The following is a 22966-nucleotide window of genomic DNA, read 5'->3' on the forward strand; positions in this document are numbered from 1 at the left end:
CCTCTCACAAATGCACCACTGTGTCCTCCGAAATATGAAAAACAAAAGCATTAGCATTAAAATGTACTAATGGGATTATTATTTTGTATTATTGTTGACTTTTAGTTTGGTATCAGTATTACGGCACTCGGAAGTTTGAAACCTGAACAGTGAGCACTCTGTGAACCGTGTAGCTTACTCTTACAGGGACTCGCTGTAAACCATTTCCTCCGCCCTCCTGAACCATGAGTGTTACCGTGGCGGGGCTCGAACCCGTGTCCTCATGTCCGGTGTCGTAGACAGCTGGACTATTTTTAAGCTCCTGAGGACGAGCCGCGGCAGGAGGAAGTGGTTCACGGAGTTCACTCAGAGCTTCCAGTGACTCAACAGGTAAAAGATTCTACTTCACCCAGGTTGCCATTAACGGTTCAGATCCCACTTTGGCCTGTTGGTGGTGAAACGTATTATTTTGATAATGTATGGTTTCATACATCAGTTAATGTGCTGATATATTTATTGTTTTGTTGTGCACATCGCTGCAAATCCAAATCCACAAGTTCGTCCACATTCATGAAAAAAAAAAAATGAAGATCTATAACACTATGGAAGATATTTCGGCGTGTGATTCAAACAGTGAGTACAAAAGACCCGGAGTTCATAAAAAGGTTAAAATCCTAAACATTTTAATTCGACCATTTAAAAAACTGCATAGATAAAACAAAAAACACAAAGTTTTATTAAATGTCTTCTGGTTTGTTCAGTTGTTTCTCTTGTCATCTCACGTGAGCAGACAAGGCAAACCAGCCCTCTCGCTCTCTCTGCTGTTCCACCTATCGTAGATAAAGAAAGATTAGTTTATGTCCACGTGATCTGTTCAAGTCTGACTTGCATCCATATAATCTAGTTTACATGTGTACCTGCGTTTCACCAACACTGGTTTCTCCTCCAAAGCTGTGAGAGGGTACATCAGAACCAGCACAACTACCAAAGAAATGTCACAGAAATGTGCACATGGACCATTTACAAAACGTTAGCAGTTAACTGTTCTTCCTAAGAAAACGGATTCATTTGGTTTCATCAAAAACTATATGAACTACAGAGAAATGTATAAATAATATTCAGTTCTCACTTTTTTTTTCCCTTTGCGAAACCATCTCTACATCACTTTCAGGTTTCTCTTAGTAGGTCTGTAACAATTATTATAATGAACGGACCGCAATAATTTAAGCATAATTATAATATAATATATATATATATATATTTAAAAATTGCGAGACAAAAATCAACAGATATATTGCATTTTAGTATCGTTTTCCCCTGTTTGGATTATTGGTAACTGTATGTTTCAGTAATAGGCTTTTTAACTTTAAGTTTTTATTCATGTCATTGCTGCTTTCTGCAATTTTTGTTTACAAGGACTTAAAGGCAAATAAAAGTCACTGAGTCCCTCGCTGTGTTTTCATTAGCTGACTCCATGGGGTCAGGAGTAATTTGTCTCAGTCCAACCTTGTAATTATAATGTGTATATGTGTGTGTGTGTATATAAAATATATGTAAATATCGCCTGATGTTGTTTTTAGAGTCCAGTAAAAAAAAAAAAAAAAAACTATTCTTTTAAACCATCAACATGGAACATCCAGCTGACCTGCTCACCGTCTCTCAACACCACCATCGCCATATGACTGCAGTTCCAGCTCAGGCAGCACCAGTGACACCTCTGAACTTCCCTCTCCAGCTGAAAGTGACATGATGGAATGATTTGTAGGCGTCATGTGTGATCAGACAGACAGCGATGGACTGGTGTTACCCACTCTACCTGCTGCATTTGGGCTGAAGGCGGAGGGAGGGATGGGGGAGACGGAGGGGGAGACGGAGGGGGAGGCGGAGGGGGAGACGGAGGGAGAGGCCCGGGGTGAAACGCTCTGCTTCTGTTGCTCAATCAGCTCCAGCAGTCGAACCCTGGCTGCTGCTCGCTGCCTGTTCAGCTCCAGGAGGCGCTGCTCCACGCTGTTTGCACTGGAGGTGTTCGGTGATGCCGCCTGAGCGAGAAAACAGACAGATCCTGTGAGAATGTGAATCACAATAAAAACACAACGGCACACAGTTCAAGATCGTCTTTCCAGAGAGACCTTGATGGTGTTACGTTTAGTCGGACAAAACTTCAAACTTGAAAAGTTCATAATGATTGAATTATTAGAATCAGAAGTACATCGCTTTGCTTTTCTCTTGCCTCCACAAAGGTGGCCAATCATGCTGTGAAGTGGGTGTGAATGTCAGATTATTGGTTTTAGAAAGTTAGAGGTAATTACAGAAATAGACACACCCTATAAAAGGTGTGTGTGTGTGTGTGTGTGTGTGTGTGTGTGTGTGTGTGTGTGTGTGTGTGTGTGTGTGTGTGTGTGTGTGTGTATCCGACATCAGGCTCAGAGACCATAAATCTACCCCAAGTGTCACCTGTTGGGTCGCTTGCTCTTCTCCAGAAGCTTGGTTGTGCTGGCTGCGTCTCCCTGTGCTGCTGGATCCACACATCCTCCTCTCTCCGCTACTCTCAGGTGTGACTCTCCCTGTGCTGCTGGATCCACACATCCTCCTCTCTCCGGTACTCTCAGGTGTGACTCTCCCTGTGCTGCTGGGGCTCGACCATCTCCGCTCGCTGCTACTGTTGAGCGCTCCACCGTCCCCTGACCTGAGGCCCTGAGCCTGGCTGAGCTGAGCCCTGATCAGCTCGTTCTCTCTGCTCAGCTGAGCGATGTCAGCCAGCATAACTTTCGGACAGAGCTGTGAGCGGAGAGGGTCGGAGGACAGTGATAGTGAGGAGGCGGAGGGAAGTCTGTTGAGACTGGAGGCTGAGCTGTTAGATTGGAGGTCCTCCCAGGACCGCAGGATATCTACAGGAGACTGGTGCACCGGCAGAGGATGAGTCACTGTGGAAGAGGAGGGGGGTGCAGAAAATCGAATTACATCTGAGGGAGGGTCACGTCATAGGAACTGATGCAAGATAATAACTGACTGAGAAGGTTACCAGGAATTTGTAGGCAGTTGTCTCCCTGTCGAGGCGGGGAGAGCAGCACAGCAGGAGAAACACAAACTTGTGTTTGCTCAGGAACTCGCTCAGCGACGGGTGCAGACTGACAACCTGCCCATCGAATAATTCAACAAAAAGTAAAACGATTATTTACCATTCATCACATATCAATGTACAGACAGACACACAAAGACTCTATGGACCTGCAGCTCCGACGTCAGAGTCTTGAGGTACGCTCATGCGTTCCCCCAGTAGTCCGAGTCCTCCCATCACCAGCACCACCGAGTCCAACTTCTGCTCCAGCTCTGCTGTCCGCTGCTGAAACCCCGCCTGAGAGGCAGAGATGGAAACAAAGACCACTAACTAACTCTGCGACGGCAGATTTATCAGTACAGTTGGAGTCTGGATGATAACGCCAGCTCTGTCTCACCCGCAGGGCAGCGGCCTCTTCCCTCAGAGTCATGGTTTCAGCAGTGAGAGCATCAATGAGCCCCCACTGCTCTTTCAGCGCCTCCTCCAGTCTCCTCCTCTCCTCAGCCTCTCCGTGAGCTTCCTCTGTCCTCTAACACAAGGCAGGCAGAGAAGGAGTTAAATGCGTGAAACGGACTGAGCATGGTGTCGGACATCAGAGCAACAATGAGCTTAAATGAGGTAAAAACCAGTGGAGATAAAAAACCAATGTGAGCTAATGGCTGCCTGGAAGGAGGAAATCATTCAGAAATATAAAACTGTATTACGTGCTTTTGAAAAACGTTCAGTATTAATAAAGGTATGCCATTTGCTGATTTGTCAAAACGATTTGTCAAAACGAGCTACAACGCGCACAAAGACTTCATACAGCTTCAGCATCAAATAGCTAGAAACCCCGTTATCAACTTTTTTGGAGGCAAAAACCTTCGCTTCCGTAGCTTTTATGAGAAAAGCCAATTATTTTCCTGAAATTTTATTTCCGACGGTACCTGTTTGATGAGGTGTACTAAACGTCCGAGTGTGGAGACCAAGGCGACAGAGAATCCAGTGAGGCCTTGTGTTCTGTGCTGGTTTGGACTCTGTGCTGGTGCCGGTGCTCCGTCAGGACTCAGAGAATCCAGGTCGGCCTCCACCCGACCCAGCATGGACTGCAGCAGGCCCAGACTGGACTGGTCCCCACCGAGAGAGCCAACAGAGGAGCCATCCAGCTCTGAACTCTGAGAAACACACTTCCTGGTTCTGCTGGTGCGACTGCTGATCCTTCCTGTGAAACACAAAACATTGTTTTCAGATATGGTGTCATTTTCACATTGAGAATTTCATGTTGCAGAATATCTGTCCCTTTGAGATACTACCTGAGTTGCTGAGAGGTAGTTCAGGATTCAGGACCTGAGAAACCAGGACCGAAGTTTCCTCCTTTTCTTCCGCCGACTGACTCTGTTTGGAACGAACACGCTGAACAGCCACTGTGGCATTGAGAGCTGAAACAAGGTTGGATCAGTTTGTATGCATGACTGATATATAGTACTGCGTTTATTGGGGATTGTTGTGATCACTGCATACGATAACTCAAATCAAACTCCTTCTAATGCAACTGATCAGCTTAATTTACTTATCTACTCATCCTACCTGCTTGGTCTGGTGCTCTTCCTGATGTGCAGGGAGTCACAGGAGTATTATCTCGGTTTCTATGGTGATGGTTGGGGCTATGGACTTTCTTCTGCTGTATCACTCTACCCAGAGACTGTGCTTTCATTTTTTGTACATTGGCCCTGCAAAAGAAAAACGTTGTTAGCAATGACAGCAGCTCCTCTTTGACCGCAGTCGTATCGTTTACAGGATTCGTACCTTCGGATCACATGATGCTCTGAACTGTCAGAAAGGTGGGCATCTTCCTCTGAAGCTTCTCGTTCATTGAGGGCCTGAAATGAACCATTTTACACATGCAAACATGTTAATGCCAATTAAAAGCACGTGTGACAGCTGAGAACGACAGTCTCACTAACACGCACCTCTTGGTCCATCATAGATTGGCTGAGGAGAGACAGATGAGTTGGAGGATCTGGCCTCTGGAGGACCGGCAGGTCCGAGTCAGAGTAACAGTTTGGAGCCACGGTCACACTCGGGTGCCCTGTGGAAATACACGTACACATGTGGCGTTGCTTGTGCAACCACTTGGAGAGCATTAAATGGTTTGACATTTGAATGACATGGCACTAGAATTGATAAAAAGCGGGTTTGCTACCAGTCTGCCTGCGTGGAGCATCTCCAAACAGGTCCTTCACCACAGCCAGGGCTCTATCAGAGCGGGCCAGCACATCCTGCAGCAGCAGCTGATCAGAGAAAACCTGCAGCGGGACACCGCCAAGCAAAGACAACTGTGCTTAACTCATCACCTTAAAAATCCAGCAGCGTCAAGTCAGCACGGAAGACACAAAGAAGTACAGACGAGCCGTCACACAGACCTCTCTGATGATGCTGAGGCTGGCCTTGTCCAGTATTGCGGGACTCCCCGCATGCGTGAAGCGGCGCTTCAGCGCTTTCTCTTTCAGCTCCCACTGAGCTGCGGCCTTGTTGCTGGATTTGTGGATCTCGTGTCGGTGACTCTGGAGCGGACGAAAAAATCAGACAAGGACAGGCTGCAGCTCGGAGATCAGACGTCACGACCTGCTTCTCAGGTACAGCAGTTACGCCAAAAAAGAGTATCAGTCGTGCAGCAAGCAACATGATCAAACTCCTCACCAGCTCTGCAGGAGACAGCTTGTGAACAGACAGGTCACTGACGGTGCTCTGAAAACCAAAGACAACAAGATTGTATTTCGCACCTGCATCTACCAGTGAGCCACGATAACAAGAGCAAAGCGTCATAATGTGTTAATTCAACTATCAGAAAGACTTGTTCTCGGCATTATGTGGAGAAGAAAATAAATAATGTTCATACGGCATTATTAGCAACAGGTCAAAAGAACTGGAAATACATACGAGATATCGGGTGAATAATTCAATGTTGCATAATCCCCAGTAGGAAAGAAGTAAAAAAAAAAAAACCTTACCCCTCCTCCCCCCACCAAGAGATCCTCTCAAAACATATAATATTCTCTGATGATTAACTTTCATCTTTCAGGTTACTTGCCAGCGGTTCAAGACACACTAACTGTGGAGTTTAACAACGACTTCATCAAGCAGTTGTGTTTCAGTAAACAGAAAAAGTGCGAGTGAACAGTGTGATTTCTTGACATGGGGTGTGTGTGTGTGTGTGTGTGTGTGTGTGTGTGTGTGTGTGTGTGTGTGTGTGTGTGTGTGTGTGTGTGTGTGTGACTCACCACCCACTCTCTCCTGGGAGCTGCCGTCTTCTTTGGGCAAGCTTTTCCTTTGCTGTGCTGCTGCGGACGCCCCGCTCTCACAAACGACATCTGCAGATGAAAAGATTAGCCTCGAGACAGCGCGCGCAGACACGATATTTGTTTTGATAACGTCACGTGACAAATCGCTAAATGTGGCTAACAAGCTAAGCTATCTGTTGACTCTCGTTTCCCAATTTGAAGTTTGAGCTGCAGCAGCAGCGACTTTTCGTGAGCGGAACCAAGTGGTGTTCAAAATGATTAAAAAAAAAGTTGAAGTAACACTTACGTTTTACGATACGGTGCCACGGTTGTTACGCGGCGTTTAAAAAAAAAAAAACAACCTCCTGTTCCGTTTGTTGTGGGACGATTTTTCAACAGTTGCCCGCCACTTCCTGTGCTGTTGCCACGGATACCGCGTCACGGTGAAGCATGATGGGAAATGAAGTTTCGCTGAGTTGTTTCAGCAGAATATGTGGAAACGGACCACCTCGGTGAATTACCGTCGATGTTATACTTCAAGCATCATCGCCGACGATAAGAGCGTGTTTCAAGCACGGTTCCCCCCCGAAGGTTATGGAATGTAAACAGCCAGTAAAAGAATATTATGATTTTGATTTTCAAAAAATAACAAATCAAATAATGTCACGTGAGCTGCAGCCTATTCCCGAGAATCAGAACGGAATTTAGGCTTTCTATAACGTGAAGAAAAAACAACAACAACAACAACAACAACAAAGCTGATGCCCAGTTGGCATCAGTGGAGGTCAAAGACTGTAAGGCAAAAGTGATGGCAAACATCGATATAGGAAGCCTAAGTAAAGTCAAGTAAACTTGAGTTATAAGGTAAACTTGAATTAACTAGGCCTGAGTAAGTAAAACTTAACTAAGGTAAACTTGAATTAACTAGGCCTGAGTAAGTAAAACTTAACTGAGTGAGGTGTATTTGCCTTGTAAGTAAGTCTGACGTTGAAAAAAAAAAAAGCCGTCTCTTTAACGTCCGCCTTGGACATCCCTTGGATGTCAATGTCGGACGCCCATGCCTCGAGAATTTAACATTTTAGTGATCAGAGGTCAAAGGTCAAGGTCACTTTGAGTTCACATCTGTGTCCCATCGCAATATCTTCGGAGTGCCTTCAGGGAATCGCTTTCAATTTGACACAAACATTCACTTAGACTCGAGGACAAACTGATTCAGTCTGGGGGGGTCAAAGGTCAAGGTCAGTGTGAGGTGATTATATGGGTTTGGACAGATATGCACGTAATGTAGTGTGCAACTTGAGTGGTTAGCGGAGGCATACAACTGCTAGGCGCTAATTCTAGTTTGCTGTCGTAATAACTCCGTTTGCTCCGAGGGTGTCAGTAAATCTTTGTCTTTTTCATCTATTGTTATGTCTTCATCCATCCTTTTGTTTTGATTTCTTTCCACGGCTGGTACCTCATAGGAATTCCTCCGATTCTGCTGATGACTAAAGGAAACGAGGCCTTTCCGCTGGTGACAGAAGACTTGAAGAATGTTTATTGCAGCGTTTACATCCATTTTGTCCCGTGTGCTGTTGGTGAAGCACTACGGTGAGGAGCTGATCTGGACCAGGACAATGCTTGAGTTAACTAGGTACAGTAAACTTGAGTTGAGATAAAACAAGCTTTAAAAAAAATCCTTCTCCTTGGATTCCTTTGTAACTTATTCAGTGGTGTTGCCAGATGTTTACTGAATTGCAAACAACCACTAGATGGAAGTGTCACCACTTAAATCCCTGTCGGTGTGTGCAGAGGAGAGGTCCCTGCAGGAGAAGTGCCAAACTGCCAAAAGCCTCAGCTGCTCTTCACCGGGGAAAAAACACTGACAGGGAGTTTTATTCAGCATAAACTCCGTCTGGATAAACTGGAACTGAACTCTCGGGAAATTGTTCCAAGCAAATCCCTGATGTAAAGGAATGGGACAAGCTGCGTCAAAGTAAACAATATTCACCCGAAGACAACGTGTTTTTCCCTTTCAAAATAAAAGCGTTCGGTTGTGGTCGACATGAAAGTTGATTACAGCAAATACGTCCCTACCTAACAACGACCAAAAATGTCTCTGAAGCCAAACTGCACACTGTCATATCTGAAGAGGATTTGAAGTGACTCGATGAAAATTCCTTCACCTGCAAGTTGAAAGTTTGAAAGGCTTGAACAGGAAGTTGTATGATATTCATTGTATCTTAACTCTGGTAAGTCAGTTTATCACTTGTACTACAGTGAGGTGTGTATTTGCGTCTGACTTTATTCACGCCCCCTCTCACTCTGACACAAAGTGGGATAGTCTCTGCGCGCTTTAGTTTAAGACTGACAGAGACTTGACTGACTGACTTCTGACACTCAACAATGCAGACAACGCCACAAAAGTTTAAAACGTTATCTTTACGCACGGGGTGGCGGCGGAGAGGACTCAGGAGTGATAGCAGCTGTGCGTCCATGAATCAGGCTACAAGTATGGGTTTCCCTGCATCCCTAAGGAACGTCATTTGAAGAGCTTGGAGGAGACGTGAACAGCCTCGCAACACTGCCAAAGGAAATCCATTAGTCTTTCCATTCTGGATTTACCAGACCTCTGAAGTTTTACAACTGGAGTATCAGTTAAACTGAGGTCCATATAATTTCTGTGACAATTTTACTTTCAGTAGCATCTACTGGTTGTTTTGTGGATAATCACTTGCACTACAGTCACTTTTGGAGACTTTGGATCTGAATTACGCACGGGATTCCTCTAACAAATGACAGCCTCTAAGTGGTTAGTTTCTTCCTCACTTCATCCCCTGAACTCCCTTTATCGCTCCGAGCCAGCGTATCAACCCCCTTTCCAGGTTCCACGCGGGGAGTGAAGGCCTCTCTGTCTCTTCCAGTGCGCCAGCGTGCGGCCGCGGGCCACCTGGCCGAGAATGTGGGGAGGAGGTTTTCCGATGTCTGTCACCGCTATTGTGACTCTGCTGCTGGTCATTATCGACGTGAAAGCCAGCGGGGAGTACTGCCACGGCTGGCACGATTCCCAGAGTGTCTGGAAAGAAGGGTTCCAGTGCCCGGAGAAGATCGACGGCGAGGACGCGATCATCTGCTGCGGGAAATGCGAGCTGCGCTACTGCTGCTCCAGCACGGACGCACGGCTGGATCAGGGGAGCTGCGATAACGACCGGCAGGCGCAGGAGCCCGGGACAGAGAGTAAAGAGAACAAGGACTCCGGTGCAGGTATGAACCCATTTCTCGCTACCACTGCTGCCCCATATTTTTGATTAATTATTAATAATGAAAGAAACCATGTACATAGTAGACCTAGTTAAATAAAAGTTCAAGACGCTCTGCAGAGGACAAAGGGTAATGAAGAGAAAAAGAACATGTATAAAAAGAAGACTTAAAAGTGATTTTGGTGATTCTGGTTGCCTCAGTGTTGTGAGGTTGTTTAAAAGTGTGGGATTGTCACAATAAAAGCCTATAATCCTCCCTCTTAAATGGGATTTAAATCAGAGAAAGACTGAAATGTAAACAGTAAAACGAGCTGACCTGTTGCTTCAGTGGAGAGAGTGCAGTGTCTTTGCTGACTTCAGAATGTCTAATCTCAGTTGCACATTGTTTATACTGATTCTAGTTTAATTTAAGAAACACTTCATACATTCCCATTGGCCTTGAAAGTGCACATTGCGCATATACAGCATGTCTTGAATTTGATATCGTAAATATCAAATAATATGACCTATTACAAGCTTTGGTTTCCTCTCGTAAACCCAGCAGACTCACAGTATCTCCCTGTTAAAGGGCTTCATCTGCTGCCTGTCGCGGTTGGCAACGACAGCTGCACAGGAGACAGCAGACTCCTCCAAAAACCAGTAAACTGCACTCACAAATGGCAAACTGTGCCGTGCTGCTGCACTTTATAAATAGCTGTGTTTGTTCTGTAACAGCGCAAGAGGGGCCGGGCTCAGATCACGCTGTCCCCACGGGGATCAAGTTTGGACTTGACCGGATCTTGGACAGTGGCTCACCAAGGGTGCTGACAGCTCTGTTCATTAAAAAAAAAACACAAATCGCGTTATGTGTCATTTCCTTCCAGGCTAGTGGAGTCCCTTTCCGATCGTCAAACTGCTCCTGTAACCCCCTCCCCTGCAGTATGTCGTCTGTGCAATGCATTCACACTCAGACTGCTTCAGACTAACTAATTAACACACATTGAAGCTGCATTTCAGAGAGGCATCATTACCACAACCAAAGGCAACATAAATAACACATAATTTCCAATTTATACAGTCGATTAGGTGACAAAACAAACTCCTTTCTGCACTCTGGGCCCTCATTCACCATTGCTTACGTTCCCATAAATTAATCGACCAGAAAGTCCTTTGAAGCTGCATCATATCTTGAACAAAAGGTCAACAAGTAGATTATGGCCTTCCCAACAAAAAATACTAAATAGAGGACATGAGAGAAAAATACAACACAGGCTCATTTCATGTTTCCCTGGAGGATATTATGCCGTCTTTGGTCCTCTTGGCTATTATCTGTCATTTGCTAATAGTATCATGCCTTATCACTGCAGGAAGAGGTATATACATTTCATTCAGTGGCGTCCAGCCAAAATAACTTAAAAGAAAAGCAGCTTTTTTTTTCTCCCTAAGAAGTGGAAGTGTTTTTTCATTCAAAGCCCAGTTCTGATTGTGCATTTTATACATTTTTCATCAGCTTGCAGCCTATTCATCATCTTGGAAAGATACACACTGCAATGTCTGGGAATAACAGGCAGGAAATTATTAATGTGCTCAACATGAAGGAACATATGGTATCTAGGAACAGGAGAAAGCCCGTGGGATAGCCCTGGGAGGCAGAGGGAGTTGAGCCAGCCAGCCAGCCAGCCAGCCACAAAGACTCTGCCCAAAACAAGAGCTTAGGAGAGGGGGGCTGCTGTCACTGCAGCATGGCTGCCACAGCTCAGCTGCAGCAACAGGTGTGGAAGAGTGACAGGGAACAATAGGAAGCACAACTGCCATGTGCCCAAAAAGTGATTTAAAATCCACTGAAAGCAAGAGGTGAAAAGGTAAAGACCTTCTTGTGGTATGAAACGAGTGAGGGTTCAGAATCTGCATGCTCAGTGGTGGAAAGTATCTTAGTACATTTACTCAAATACTTAGAACTTTGAAGTAATTGTACTTTACTCAACTGTCTGTACTCCACTAACTTTCTGGTCAAGATTACTAAAGACATTATAACTTGATGTCTGCCTTGTGTCACACTTCAGATGTCTGTGAGTTATACCCCCCCTTCGCCAATGGTTTAAGTTAAATAATTGTTTCAGGCCAAAGAGTATGTTCTACAAACATGACAAAAAGTAAAGATTTGTCGAGCACAATAGCACAATTTTACTCTTTGTTTGTGGCCCTGTTGATGGACTTTCATTAAATATCAATTAACTTTGGTGATCTCTTAACTTTTACTGTAGCATTATTATAAGGTCAACATTATGACCAAATACCTGCAAAACTAAATGACATCCACTCTCAGTTGTACTTCGTGTCTTGTGCTGATAGCAAATGTTAGCATGCCAACTACTTTATACCTATTGTCACTGTGGTGATAGTAGCACGCTGACATCAGCATTTAGCTCCAAGCGCGCCTAAACTCAGGTTGACAGAGCTGCTTTGTCTTGTTTCTCCTTTTATACCTCATTAATCAACCTCTTTGACCTTCCAGATTTATTTTATGACCCTGAGGCGGGACAATGAACCTCAGGATGGGAACCACAGGAATAACTGTAGTCAAAGTCGCTGCACTTTGAGCAGCGACGACAGAAACGCTACACTACTTACAAATGGGATGCATGAGGAAAGATCTATTAATCAAATATATAACCGTAAGAGTATTTTTTAGTGTTGTGTTGGTAGTGAAGTACTTCTTCCACCACTGTGCATGCTAAACCTTTTTTCCCCCCTGATCAGTGATTTACTGTACAGCGAATTGGAAAGTAACTCTGCAGTGAAGGAAGGGATGAAGTAACACAAGAAGAAAGTTTTTGCAATTACTAATCCTCGTTATCCATGCATAAAAAAAAGGGAGTGGCGGCAGAGACATTGGGGTCGAGGCCATATATGTGCAGTAGAAGAGGGCAGTGAAGGGATCTCATGCCATACAAAGTTCCAACAAAAAGCCTGTTTACTGGGAGGTGTGTAGCTGTGAGGTACGTTAGCGTCTGAAGTTGACACCAATACTTGTGGAGAGGAAATGGGTCAAGGTCCTGGTTTGTTTCATGTCACCGTGGCTCGGGCCTCTTCTGCCGCCGGCCTGTATCTTTGGTTACCAGGACTTCACTGCCTCTGCCAAGGAATGACCTCCAGCTCTTAACAGGTTTCATGCAGTAAGCCTTTTAATACCCTGCTACTTTTGATGAGCATTTTGAAAAGTTTCTCAGTACGCATTTCAAAGAGCCCAGAGACAAAAGGAAACTGGAGCCAGTTGCCACCTCTCTCTCTCTGGCATACAGTTACACCTCATAACACACGGCCACATTCAAAGTGGAAAATAACTACACCCTGTGGGAACAATAAAACACAACTAATCACTTACAATGTAACATGGTCGTTATTGTGTTTGTAAGGTGTTTGTGTGAGTGAGCATGGGAATTCAGGAAAACACCTCATTGGTGACCTCATCTTGAATGCCAGTCAGTTTCAGCCAAAAACTTTCACCCTGTGCTTTTGCTATTTGGCGAAAAAGGCACCATTAGAAAAACTGAAAGAGAACGTTATTGCTGATCGTGTTTCAAAGTTATTGTTGGAGCGTCTTCAGCTCGCTTTACAAATTTACAGACTGAAACTGAGATCTTCACGTAGCTATAAAAATGTCAAGAGTTGAACCTGTGCGGTAACGACTCTGCTATTTGACCCGGCACACGATGCTGTGATTGGTGGAACTGTGCAGTGCGATGTTGGGAGTATGATTTGCTGTTTTAAACAAAAAGAAAGAAAAGGTCGGTTAGAAGGAACTTGCTCACTCCTTTGATTTAAAGGGCTGACTAACCTTCTATTCAGCGACATTAAATCAGTCCACTTTAATACCTTTCTTTAAGCACATGCCAAGTACTGTAGTTCAATTTGAGTAACTTATTTTCAAAGGCTTAGTCATAAATCGCCAGAGAAAAAGCAGGGTCACCAATATCTGCTACTGCCAGTCCGGCTTAAGAATGTCACCCATGCAAGCACACACATACACACACACACACACACACACACACACACACACACACACACACACACACACACACACACACACACACACACACACGCACGCACGCACGCACACACGCACGCACGCACGCACACACACACACACAGGTCTGTAGGGTTGAGGAGGCTGGGGACACAGCAGGGTGCAGAGGATTAAAACTGACCAAAACAAAGTTAATAACTGCTAATGAGAGCCTGGGACTCCCTGGGGGCCTGATCCTGGTGTACCTTCCATTCTTCTACTCTTGTCCAAACACTCCTCCAGCTCAGTCCTTTGTTTCATCGTCTTACCCAATCAGCAGCGAGGCAAGACACGTGAGCATGTGCGGCAGCCTTTCTTTGAAGTTTAATGTTCAACTAAACCGGGTCTTTTAACCGTTATTTAATGCTAATGTTTCTTCTTCTCTCTCTGTAGTGCCCATCTATGTGCCGTTCCTGATCGTGGGCTCCGTGTTTGTGGCCTTCATCCTGGTGGGCTCAGTGGTTGCTGTGTGCTGCTGCCGCTGCCTCCGGCCCAAGCAGGAACTGTCCTCCACAGGTGCGACAGGAGGCGGGGCCGGTGGTGGGCGTCTCTTGGAGACCATCCCCATGATGGCCAACACCTCCAGGGGCTCCTCCTCCCGACAGTCCAGCACAGCCACCTCGTCCAGCTCCTCGGCTCCACCCGCTGCCCCGCGCCCCATCCCGCCTCCTCTCATGCGGGCTCAGGCCTCCTGCTGCCTGCCCCCCGACGCCAGCGTCTTCGTCAACATGCCCACCAACTTCTCCGTGCTCAACTGCCAGCAGGCCACCCAGATCATGCCTCACCAGGGACAGTTCCTGCACCCGCAGTACATCGGCTACGCCCACGCTGTGTCCCCTACCCCGACCTTCTTGGACCCCACCCAGGGAGGATATAGGCCCCTCCAGTCCCCCTGCCCTCCTCCCACCGGTGGGTCCAGTGTCACCAGTGACCAGAAATACCCTCCAGTGACAGTGTGATGAGCGGCCACAGTGCAGACCACTCTACCACTTTGTTGCAAAGACTAACTTGTGAAGTTTAACCTGTGAGGGCTGCAGCAGAGACCTTTGGGCACACTGCCAGAGTGGGAAAAAAAAAAAAAAAATCAGTCAGACTCACATGAAGGACTCATAAAGCACGGCCTGCCCTGCTTTTGTGTGGTGTGCGTCTGTTTAGTGTTTCAAATGATCTCTTGGCAAGTCGGCATGAGCGAAGCTCAGCCTGTGATGAGGAAAGATGGATGCATAAATACTTCTCCGTCTTGATGCAAAGACAAAACTGCATCTTGGAGGATTATGCAGCCCAGATGGGTGATAATGCACAGTTCACTGCAGCCTGCAGCTCAAATAAAGACTGCAGGTGTGTGTTTGGATGGATGCATATGGGATTGAGAGTAAGATTTGTTGGCTTATATGTGCAGGAATGAGTGACGACTGGATGATTTATAGCAGCATACTGAATGAAAAATGGAAATCAAGCAACAAAAATGTGACCACGTGCTGTGTTTATGCCATGTGCACATCTGTGCTCCTGAGTGGTTTATACAATATCGTATATTTTTGTTTGTGTTGAAAGAATGAGGAAAGAAAGCATGCGGCGAGATGTTTGTACTGTATGTGTGCGAGTCCGGGAGAAAGTGTGAAGTGTGGAGGGATGTGGTTGTATGAGTAACTGTGAGTGAACTGTGTGTAATGGGAAATGCAGGTGGTGTGATGTGAAAGGCAGTCGCAATCTCCCTGTAGGCCATTTAAACTCTAATGAAGTGAACACGGGGCACGGACTGTGACGCTCCGCCCGACTACACAGCCCCCCTTCCTGCCACCCAGAAAGAAAAAAAAAAAAAAAAAAAACACCCACACAAAAACCCCAACTGCCCTGAGCGGAAACACACGCACAGACCCCAGAAATGACAATATTCACACAAGGCTGGCAGTTAATGTTCCTTGAAAGTGTGTGACAGGAGAGAGAGGCAGTTCTCTGAAGATTACAGAGTTAATTATACAACAAAAACTCTTGCCAGCTGCCCTCTTCACTTCTCTCATGAGAAGTGTGTGTGCGTGTATTTAACACTACCACAGTTGAGTGCACTAGCACAGGCAGCTCTGAGTCATTATTTTCCACTTAAGAAAGGCACGGAAGTAGCGGTTATTGGTTGTTAATCTGGGAAAAAGAAGTGAAAGTTGCTGAATTTTTTTTGCCCCTCTGTGTGCTGTTGCGAAGCTGGGTCACCGGTAACCGGGGAACATGCAACCTGAGGAATGTGCTGCTCCACTGAGCATGCAGGTTGAGATGTCCCTCAGTACTGAAACTGGTATGTTTGTGCGCCTCATCTGTACTCGGAGCACGATGTCTGTAAGATACAGTGGGCAACTTGTTTAAGACGAAATAAGAGCATCTGTAAAAGGATGGATTCCTTTTAGGTGCTTCTGAGATGCAGAGATTTGATGCAAGAGAGACATTTTTCATATGAATTAAAAAAAATAAAATAAACACATTTTAAAAGAGAAAGCGGCGTGCCAAGTTTGTGTTTCACCATCGTGTCGTCTTGTCCCAAAAACACATCTCGCAATGTTTTGTGCTTTAAAAACCATGAAGGTGTGAGAGATACTTAAACACAAACACACACTACAAGACGAGGCTTGGTTAACAAAAAACAAAAACAAAAGTAGTGAATAGCTTCTCTTAATCCCCTTAAAACTCACACAAAGACACGCATACTTAAGCTATTAGAAACATTACACATTCACAGACGGGTCTACCTCCCACAGAGGACAGGACGAATACCTGTCACATCACCCGTCACACAGAGAAGGGAGACAATAAACCACAACAATGGACAGTTTAAAACTATGGTGATGTGGAGGTGTAGTTTTGGCAGCCCCCACCAGAAACTGGGCTGCAGTGAAGTGGAAAGCGGAGCGGGCCACTGGAGACTCACTGGGGACGAGTTGAAAAGCATAAATGGTTCTCGGGCTGCGGCCCGATGGATTCTCCATACTGGAGCATCTGTAGTCGTTTGGGGCCGGGGCACATCCAGGAAGGTGGGTGGGAACGGGACCTCCACTCGGGGAGAAGGGGTGAATTAATCTGCTAATGGTCCGTCTACACGGATTCTCCTGGGCTTCAAGAGGGAGCGTGGGAGAGGTTTGATTCTGTTAATATATAAAAGCATACGCATGTCATGGACAAATCATCCTCTCCTATACGTTTTTCCTTCTATTTTCAGCATGAAATGTAAACTAAACTCTTTCACAGCTTCCCTGGAGCTACAGCAGGACTCAAACTCACCACTTGATTGCATGAATGTTACAGTTAAAACACAAAGACATTTAGGTCAGGCCATGGATTGATTAGATTTAATGATTAGGACTCAGATGGACAACCCCCCTCCTCCCAACTCTTCAGTCTTGCATTCCTGAACCAGAATGTCCTCAACACAAAGCACACAGACAATGGACTCTACATTCAGACAAATCCCAGAAAACACATGATCCACGCGAGTGTCTCAATCAAGTCCCTTCTGTTTGGATAACTATTAGGACTAATTCAAGTAAAATATTCCCTCTAAGACATGTGTCCACATATGAGTACAAAAACAGGCATTAATGAAAAGAGGGGAAAAAAATTATAAACACATACACATTAATGTCCATTTTAATAATAATAATAATAATAATAATAATAATAATAATAATAATAAAAAAGAAGAAAGAAACAGTCCAGTAAAGAGTGGAAATCCAACAGAATTGAAGGAGGAAGCGCTAATGCCAGGCATGCTGCTTCTACATCAGCTGACGATGCTAGAGAGAGGCGGCATCGGGAATCACAGGAGCGGTCAGAATTAAAAACAACAAAATAAAATGTTTAGTTTTTTTTTCCTTTTCCTTAAACTGGCGAGAACGAGGAGATGTGCCGCAGAGGAGGAGAAACATGGAGGCTGCAGCGCCAGCTATGAGATGAGGAGATAAGACGGATGAAATGAAGGAAGAGATAAGCCAGGGGAGGTCCCGGTGGGTTAGGAGAGGTTGCAGCAAGGTGGAGGTCCGGTTCGGGGGCGAGCGTTCTGCCTCAGTGGCATCTCTGTGGTGTTTGGCAGTGAGGCTTGGTGCTGCGGTGAGGGGGGCGGGGGCACGTAACAGGGGTGATGAGCTCCGGCAGGTCCTCGGTCCGTGCTTCCCTTCGTCTTTCCCTTTTTTTTTTTTTTTTTTAAAGGAATTTGCCTGCGCCCACACGTGTGCAAGTGCGCTTGTGTTTTATTTTGACGTCGCCGTCCGCGTCGGCGTGTGATGACAGACGAGCTCCAACCACCTCGCGAGTCGGAAATGAGAGGGAAACGTGGAAGAACACGCATGGACCAACACACGCATGCACACAAACACAGGAGCGCCAATGCGTGCAGACGTACATGCACAGGCAGATACAGACGCACTGGAACGAAGACGCACGCACGCACACACACACACACACACACACACACACACACACACACACACACATACACGCGCGCGTGCACACACACACACACACACACACACAAAGCAAACCCAGTCTGAGGGGTATACGGATATGAGGCGCAGTCTCTGAGTTTGACTTGTGATGATTTGCTCATGCCAGTGCAGCTTCTGTGAGTTTGAACAAAGTTTATTCCGTACACTCGGCCTGGTCCCTTCTCCCATCTCGGTCCTCCAATGCGCCAGCGACGGCCTCCACGCCTGACCTTGACCGCCCGCCCCCGGCGAGGGGTCAGGTCGTAGTTCCAGTAAGGCCACAGCAGGAGTCGGTCACCCGGCGTGACGGTGTCACTAAAGTCTGTCTCCGCTGTCACCTGGACAACCGGTGCTACGGTGAGCCGAAGCCTTGATGAGGGGTGGGGCTAGAGGCTGGGGCGCTGGAGGGTGGTGTCGTAGGAGCGCACTACCTGGGATTGAGACACCACGCCGTGCTCCTCCTGAGAGAAGGCATAGCCATCTGCAGAGAGAGAAGACCATGAATCTCAGGTGATGAACCGGTGTGCTGCGAGTTTAGAGAACAATTTGAACACCTTTACAGCGATAAGTTCAGTTTTGTTGAGACTATTACGACCACCCACCTATGTGGCTTTAGTTATGGATGTTTGGACACTGCCACTCATTTCTGTGTATTTCTACTTTTTTTTTTTTTTTTTTTTTTTTACATGATCATGTTTGTATTTTCAGATTTCAATTATATATTTAACTGCTTGTTTTGTTTAACCAACAGTCTGAAACCTAATACATATTCAGTTTACCTTTACAGAACATAGATAAAACTTTTTTTTTTTTTTTTTAAAGTTTCCATTTTATAAAAACAATTAATTAAGTAAGTCATCGTGTCCGCTCTAGATTGCTAGATGTCTTCTTGGCCAAATATTGTCAGAGTATTGGGAATCAATTCCTTCTTTAGTCGCTTGTTTCTGTGCTTCATGAAGCAAAACAGGTAACAGGCTTGCTTTGTCTCTCCGTGTAGAGATTGTTTAAAATCCCTGTGTTATTAAGCACCTTTAAAGTAGTTTTTTTTACTTCAGATTCTGCCAATATCTAATTCTTCTGCATCCAAATCATGGCAGAATATACTTCGGTTGTTGAGCCGTGTGGGTTTTGAAAACTCGTTTATGTAATGAGATTGAATGAAGAAAGAAACACAGAGAAACAGAAATGAGTTTCCATTCATAGCTTCCTTAAGCTATTGATAAATGATTAAGAACAAATCCCGGATTTACATTATAGTCAGGAAGTTACAGACATTATACCAAAGTGTGAGAAATCTGGCTCTGAGGCCCGTGTCGAAACAAGACTTGGGTAACGTTGTTTGTGAAGGATACTCACGTGACACAGTCTGCTGCACCGAGTTGGAGCGTCCTACGCTTGAAGGTGTTTTCCTAAAGACTCTTGTCAGCAGATGGGCTCGTTCGTTTAGACTGCAAAGAAAGACAAAAAAAAAAAGGAGCAGTTAGTCCACGGCCTCGGAGCATTAATACTCAGAGAATCTCTACCGCTCTACCAGTAACTCACACAGCTACACAACACCAGCTACTGGGAAGTATTTCTTTTTTTAAATCAGTGTACAGATGTATTTACATCTTTGCCTCTAAGATTTCAGTTCTGACGGGTAGAAGTTTCACATCTTTTGAGGATCTGTCAATTTTTTTTAAAAAAAAAAAAATTTATGTGTAAATGCACAAGTGTCCTTGAGCAAAACATTGCAGCATACCACACAAAAAGTAAATTTCTCCTTCGGGGATCAGCACAGAAACCCGCTGATCAATAAGTCATCAAAATCTAAGTGGATTTAGGACCAGAAAGTTGGTAGGAGATGGCTTTGACACTGACTGCATCTGACATTCAATTTACCCCAACAGTAACTCATAAACTGCCTGCAGGGTAACAGGACATCCATAGTAAACTACCCCCCCTCCCCCCACTCCTCTTAACTCCCCCCTTTCCAAGAAGAAGACTGGACCCTCTGTTCTGAGACCACACGCCGTCACGGCTCCTCTCCTCCCGTGACCAAAAATAACGAAGTCCTTTCCAGATACTGCACACAAATTGCACGCATGCACACACACCTATTAAAGTACGTCTCTCCTGTCTCATCACCATCATTACAGCCATTAAAGTAAAAGCACTGAAGTAAATTTTTGCCTGTTGTATTTGAAATAATTCATTTTGTACGATTATTTGCCAACGGGGCATTAAATAAGTCACACATGAGGGTTTTCCCTGGCACTTGCGTTACACAGCGGTGATGATGATGATGATGATCAGTGGAGTAGTTATGGACTACAGCCAACCTTCCCAAGGCAAAAATTTGGAAGAGGCAGTTAGGAAATTTTTATAACTGCAAACGACTGCTGGGAACCTTCACTAGAGAAGAAGAAGAAAAAAGGGGAACGCTGAAGTTAGCTTAAGGAGCCTTTGGCCCAAAAAAATAAGGTCTGTTAGATCGATGACAGTGCCGAGTGAATGATAAAGGACTAAGTGGTGGCTGGACAAATAAATGAAAGGCTCATGCGTCAGCACGACTCAAGTTGTCCTCTCTCCTACTGTGATGTTTCTCTCTGGCTACCTTTCCGATTCAAAAGGACCCAAGGATGTGCTCCATTTGTACTCTTCCCTCGAGACACTCGTGTACTTTACCTTTCCAACCTTTTCCCATGCCGACACCACGACCTCCCTAGGAACTACAAACACAGATGTCCATTTTGCTCCATTACTTCTCTACTCTCCTCAACATTACTTCTCTGATTGTTAAAGGAGAGGACTCAAAGACCTCGTCTCTGGGTTTCAAGGCAGGGTCAGGACCCTTGAGTTACCCACTCATCCATCCCTAACCTGAAAACATAGCTCACACTTCTTCTTCAGCTTCTCTCAAGGACCAAAACTGCTCTAAGAAAGCAGCTTGTCTTGATGACAAGGATTATATCAGAGGATTATGCAATTTAATGTAATACTCAGTGCAAACAGCAGGGGATTAAGTACTCAGGCACTTTATTTAAGAGCTTATCATGAATAATTCTGTCAGATGCTTTAACACATAATCACCATTTCAGGTTGAAGCAGTGCTTCACAATCACGTGTTTAAATCTTATATTTTTTTTGATCCATTTCTTGTGTCTTAAGTCTGGACCTACAAAGTCACTTGTAACTAAAGCTATCAAGTAAATGTAATGGAGTAAAATGTGCAATATTTCCTTGGGTTCACTGGTCAAAACGGTTGGGAACTACTGGTTTAGTTTTGGTACACAGACTGCCACATGAATGCAGAATAACACCGCAGGGTCAACTGACTCGATACGACCACCCGGCTACCTTCCCTTATCAAACCATGCTATGCTCATACACCAAAGTAGGACACGACTTAGTACAAAGCTTTTGCAACAAGGTGAGAGTGTGAAGTATCTCTCCGAGTTTATCAAGTGGGCATCTCCCTTCACTGGTGTTTCGTCAAGTTCGGCCCACGAGACCTCGGGAGGACGTGGTGGGCCATAATAACACCATATTAAAAAAAAACGTAAATAGCAACTACAGTATAGCTAAAAAATAAAAAAAAAAAAAAAAAGTGGACTACAGAGTACAATATTTTCATGTGAAACTATTTGGAGCAAAAAAAGATGGATGCATAAAATGTAAATACTCCATACTGCAAGTATAGGCAGTTGGGCAAATGTACAAAAAATACTTTCCACCTCTGCAGCAAATTACCAAACTTCTACAATCCTAAGGACGTGTATATTGCATCTATAATTTGCAAAAAATTCCCTCAAAACTAGCCATTACACTATGTTCTAAAACAACTCTAGGGAACACCACGCACAAGGCTAAGTCACAGCCTGAGGAGCTACGGACACATAGTAAACACACCAGGTCTGTACAGCAGTTCAAATTGAGCCACCTACAAAAGAAATCCAGAACAATGGTAAAATGTATGGCTATAAGGGAGGGAAATATTGTGAAAACAGTAAATGAGGAGAGTAAGAGATGAACAGAGAGAACTCAGTTGATGGGAAAAAAAAAAAAAAAAAAAAAAAAGTCACTCCAAAGTAGCTCGTAATGAGGGCACACAGGTCATTTGAGGTCAGAGTTCACACAGCGGGACAGTGCAAACTCGGAGACTACCTCTGTGAGCAGCTCGGGCTCTACGAGACCTCAGCCTTGGCTTCGGCCCTGTGGACGGTGCCCCAGGAGGAGACAGTTTATTACCACACATAAAGATATATAATGCAGATAGTAATGTATCTTTATCTCCCCAAAAATATCCAGTCACATTCAATGGACAGACTTTACATTATTGAGTCGATCAACGAATCAGGAAGGAGCAGTTTGATGAACAGAACATAAAATAAAAGCTACAGGAGCAAAAAAAAAAAAAAGATCAACAAAAATCAACAGAATAACCACTTTGATGACCAAAATAAAAAAGATATGACACTGGCGAGGTCCCATAATGCCTTGCGGTGGTTCCATACCTGCGGCCGCTGGCATCTCTGAGCACAGCTGCCCCTGGGTCGACGGCCCGTGCCTCCAGCTCCTGCACCTCCTCCAGCAGAGACTTCCTTACAGTGCGACGTGTGCTGCAAAGCAGAAAAAAGCTCATCAGGCCCGTGAAGGAAAGTCTGAGTGTTTTACTTCGCAGACACATGTAATCCATAATACGAAGTGTGCCGGAGTGTTGACACAGACTCAATATGGGTTATGTAAACGCTTCGGTTAAGTTAAATAGTCTCTGTATGGATTTCCCATGTATTTATATTGAATGTGCGCTACTTACGCTGTCCAAGCGAAGTCTTTGAGTAAACACGCAGCAGGCACCAGGACCAGGCCCAGCCAGAAGTGCCAGCACTGCATCACTTTGCCAGCCTGCAGTGACAACACACACAGGCTCCATTTAG

The 22966-nt window shown here is 45.1% G+C and overlaps 3 protein-coding genes across 12 annotated transcripts in view; 1 reads left to right on the forward strand and 2 right to left on the reverse strand.

Moving 5' to 3' along the window:
- Positions 1-647: 647 nt before the first annotated feature.
- Positions 648-6691, reverse strand: spice1 (spindle and centriole associated protein 1). Of its 5 annotated transcripts, none has more exons than XM_069703601.1 (18): positions 6605-6691; positions 6298-6387; positions 5717-5764; positions 5440-5580; positions 5220-5322; positions 4987-5105; positions 4823-4896; positions 4604-4746; positions 4330-4455; positions 3964-4238; positions 3435-3566; positions 3208-3334; positions 3002-3115; positions 2434-2903; positions 1796-2018; positions 1633-1714; positions 897-930; positions 648-809 (listed from the first exon to the last, which is right to left on the reverse strand). In XM_069703601.1, the coding sequence occupies exons 2-18, from the start codon at positions 6385-6387 to the stop codon at positions 753-755; spliced, it is 2358 nt and encodes a 785-aa protein (XP_069559702.1). In that variant the 5' UTR covers positions 6605-6691; the 3' UTR covers positions 648-752. The 5 variants fall into 5 exon arrangements, 4 of the variants coding, with proteins under 4 accessions (XP_069559702.1, XP_069559701.1, XP_069559703.1 ...); XM_069703600.1 differs by having other exon boundaries at positions 897-960; XR_011311105.1 differs by having other exon boundaries at positions 784-809; positions 897-960; positions 1625-1714.
- Positions 6692-8605: 1914 nt separating this feature from the next.
- On the forward strand, positions 8606-16061 carry LOC138623854 (protein shisa-2). Its single transcript, XM_069703620.1, has 2 exons — positions 8606-9540; positions 13975-16061. Exons 1-2 carry the CDS (start codon positions 9237-9239, stop codon positions 14538-14540), a joined length of 870 nt encoding a protein of 289 aa, XP_069559721.1. The 5' UTR covers positions 8606-9236; the 3' UTR covers positions 14541-16061.
- Positions 16062-16894: 833 nt separating this feature from the next.
- Positions 16895-22966, reverse strand: part of atp8a2 (ATPase phospholipid transporting 8A2) — a 49521-nt gene continuing 43449 nt past the window's right edge. For all 6 annotated transcript variants that reach the window (XM_069703609.1, XM_069703608.1, XM_069703606.1 and 3 more), the window contains 4 exons: positions 22846-22934; positions 22544-22648; positions 19404-19495; positions 16895-18528 (listed from right to left, as the gene is read on the reverse strand). In XM_069703609.1, the coding sequence (XP_069559710.1) occupies positions 18434-18528; positions 19404-19495; positions 22544-22648; positions 22846-22934 (381 nt within the window). In that variant the 3' untranslated portion in view covers positions 16895-18433. The remainder of the gene's footprint in view (positions 18529-19403; positions 19496-22543; positions 22649-22845; positions 22935-22966) is intronic.

This window comes from Brachyistius frenatus, unplaced genomic scaffold (genome assembly GCF_029030835.1).
Source record: "Brachyistius frenatus isolate BFR_SWC_R1_liver_20210118 unplaced genomic scaffold, ASM2903083v1 Contig_47, whole genome shotgun sequence".
In the NCBI taxonomy this organism is placed as follows: Eukaryota; Metazoa; Chordata; class Actinopteri; family Embiotocidae; genus Brachyistius; species Brachyistius frenatus.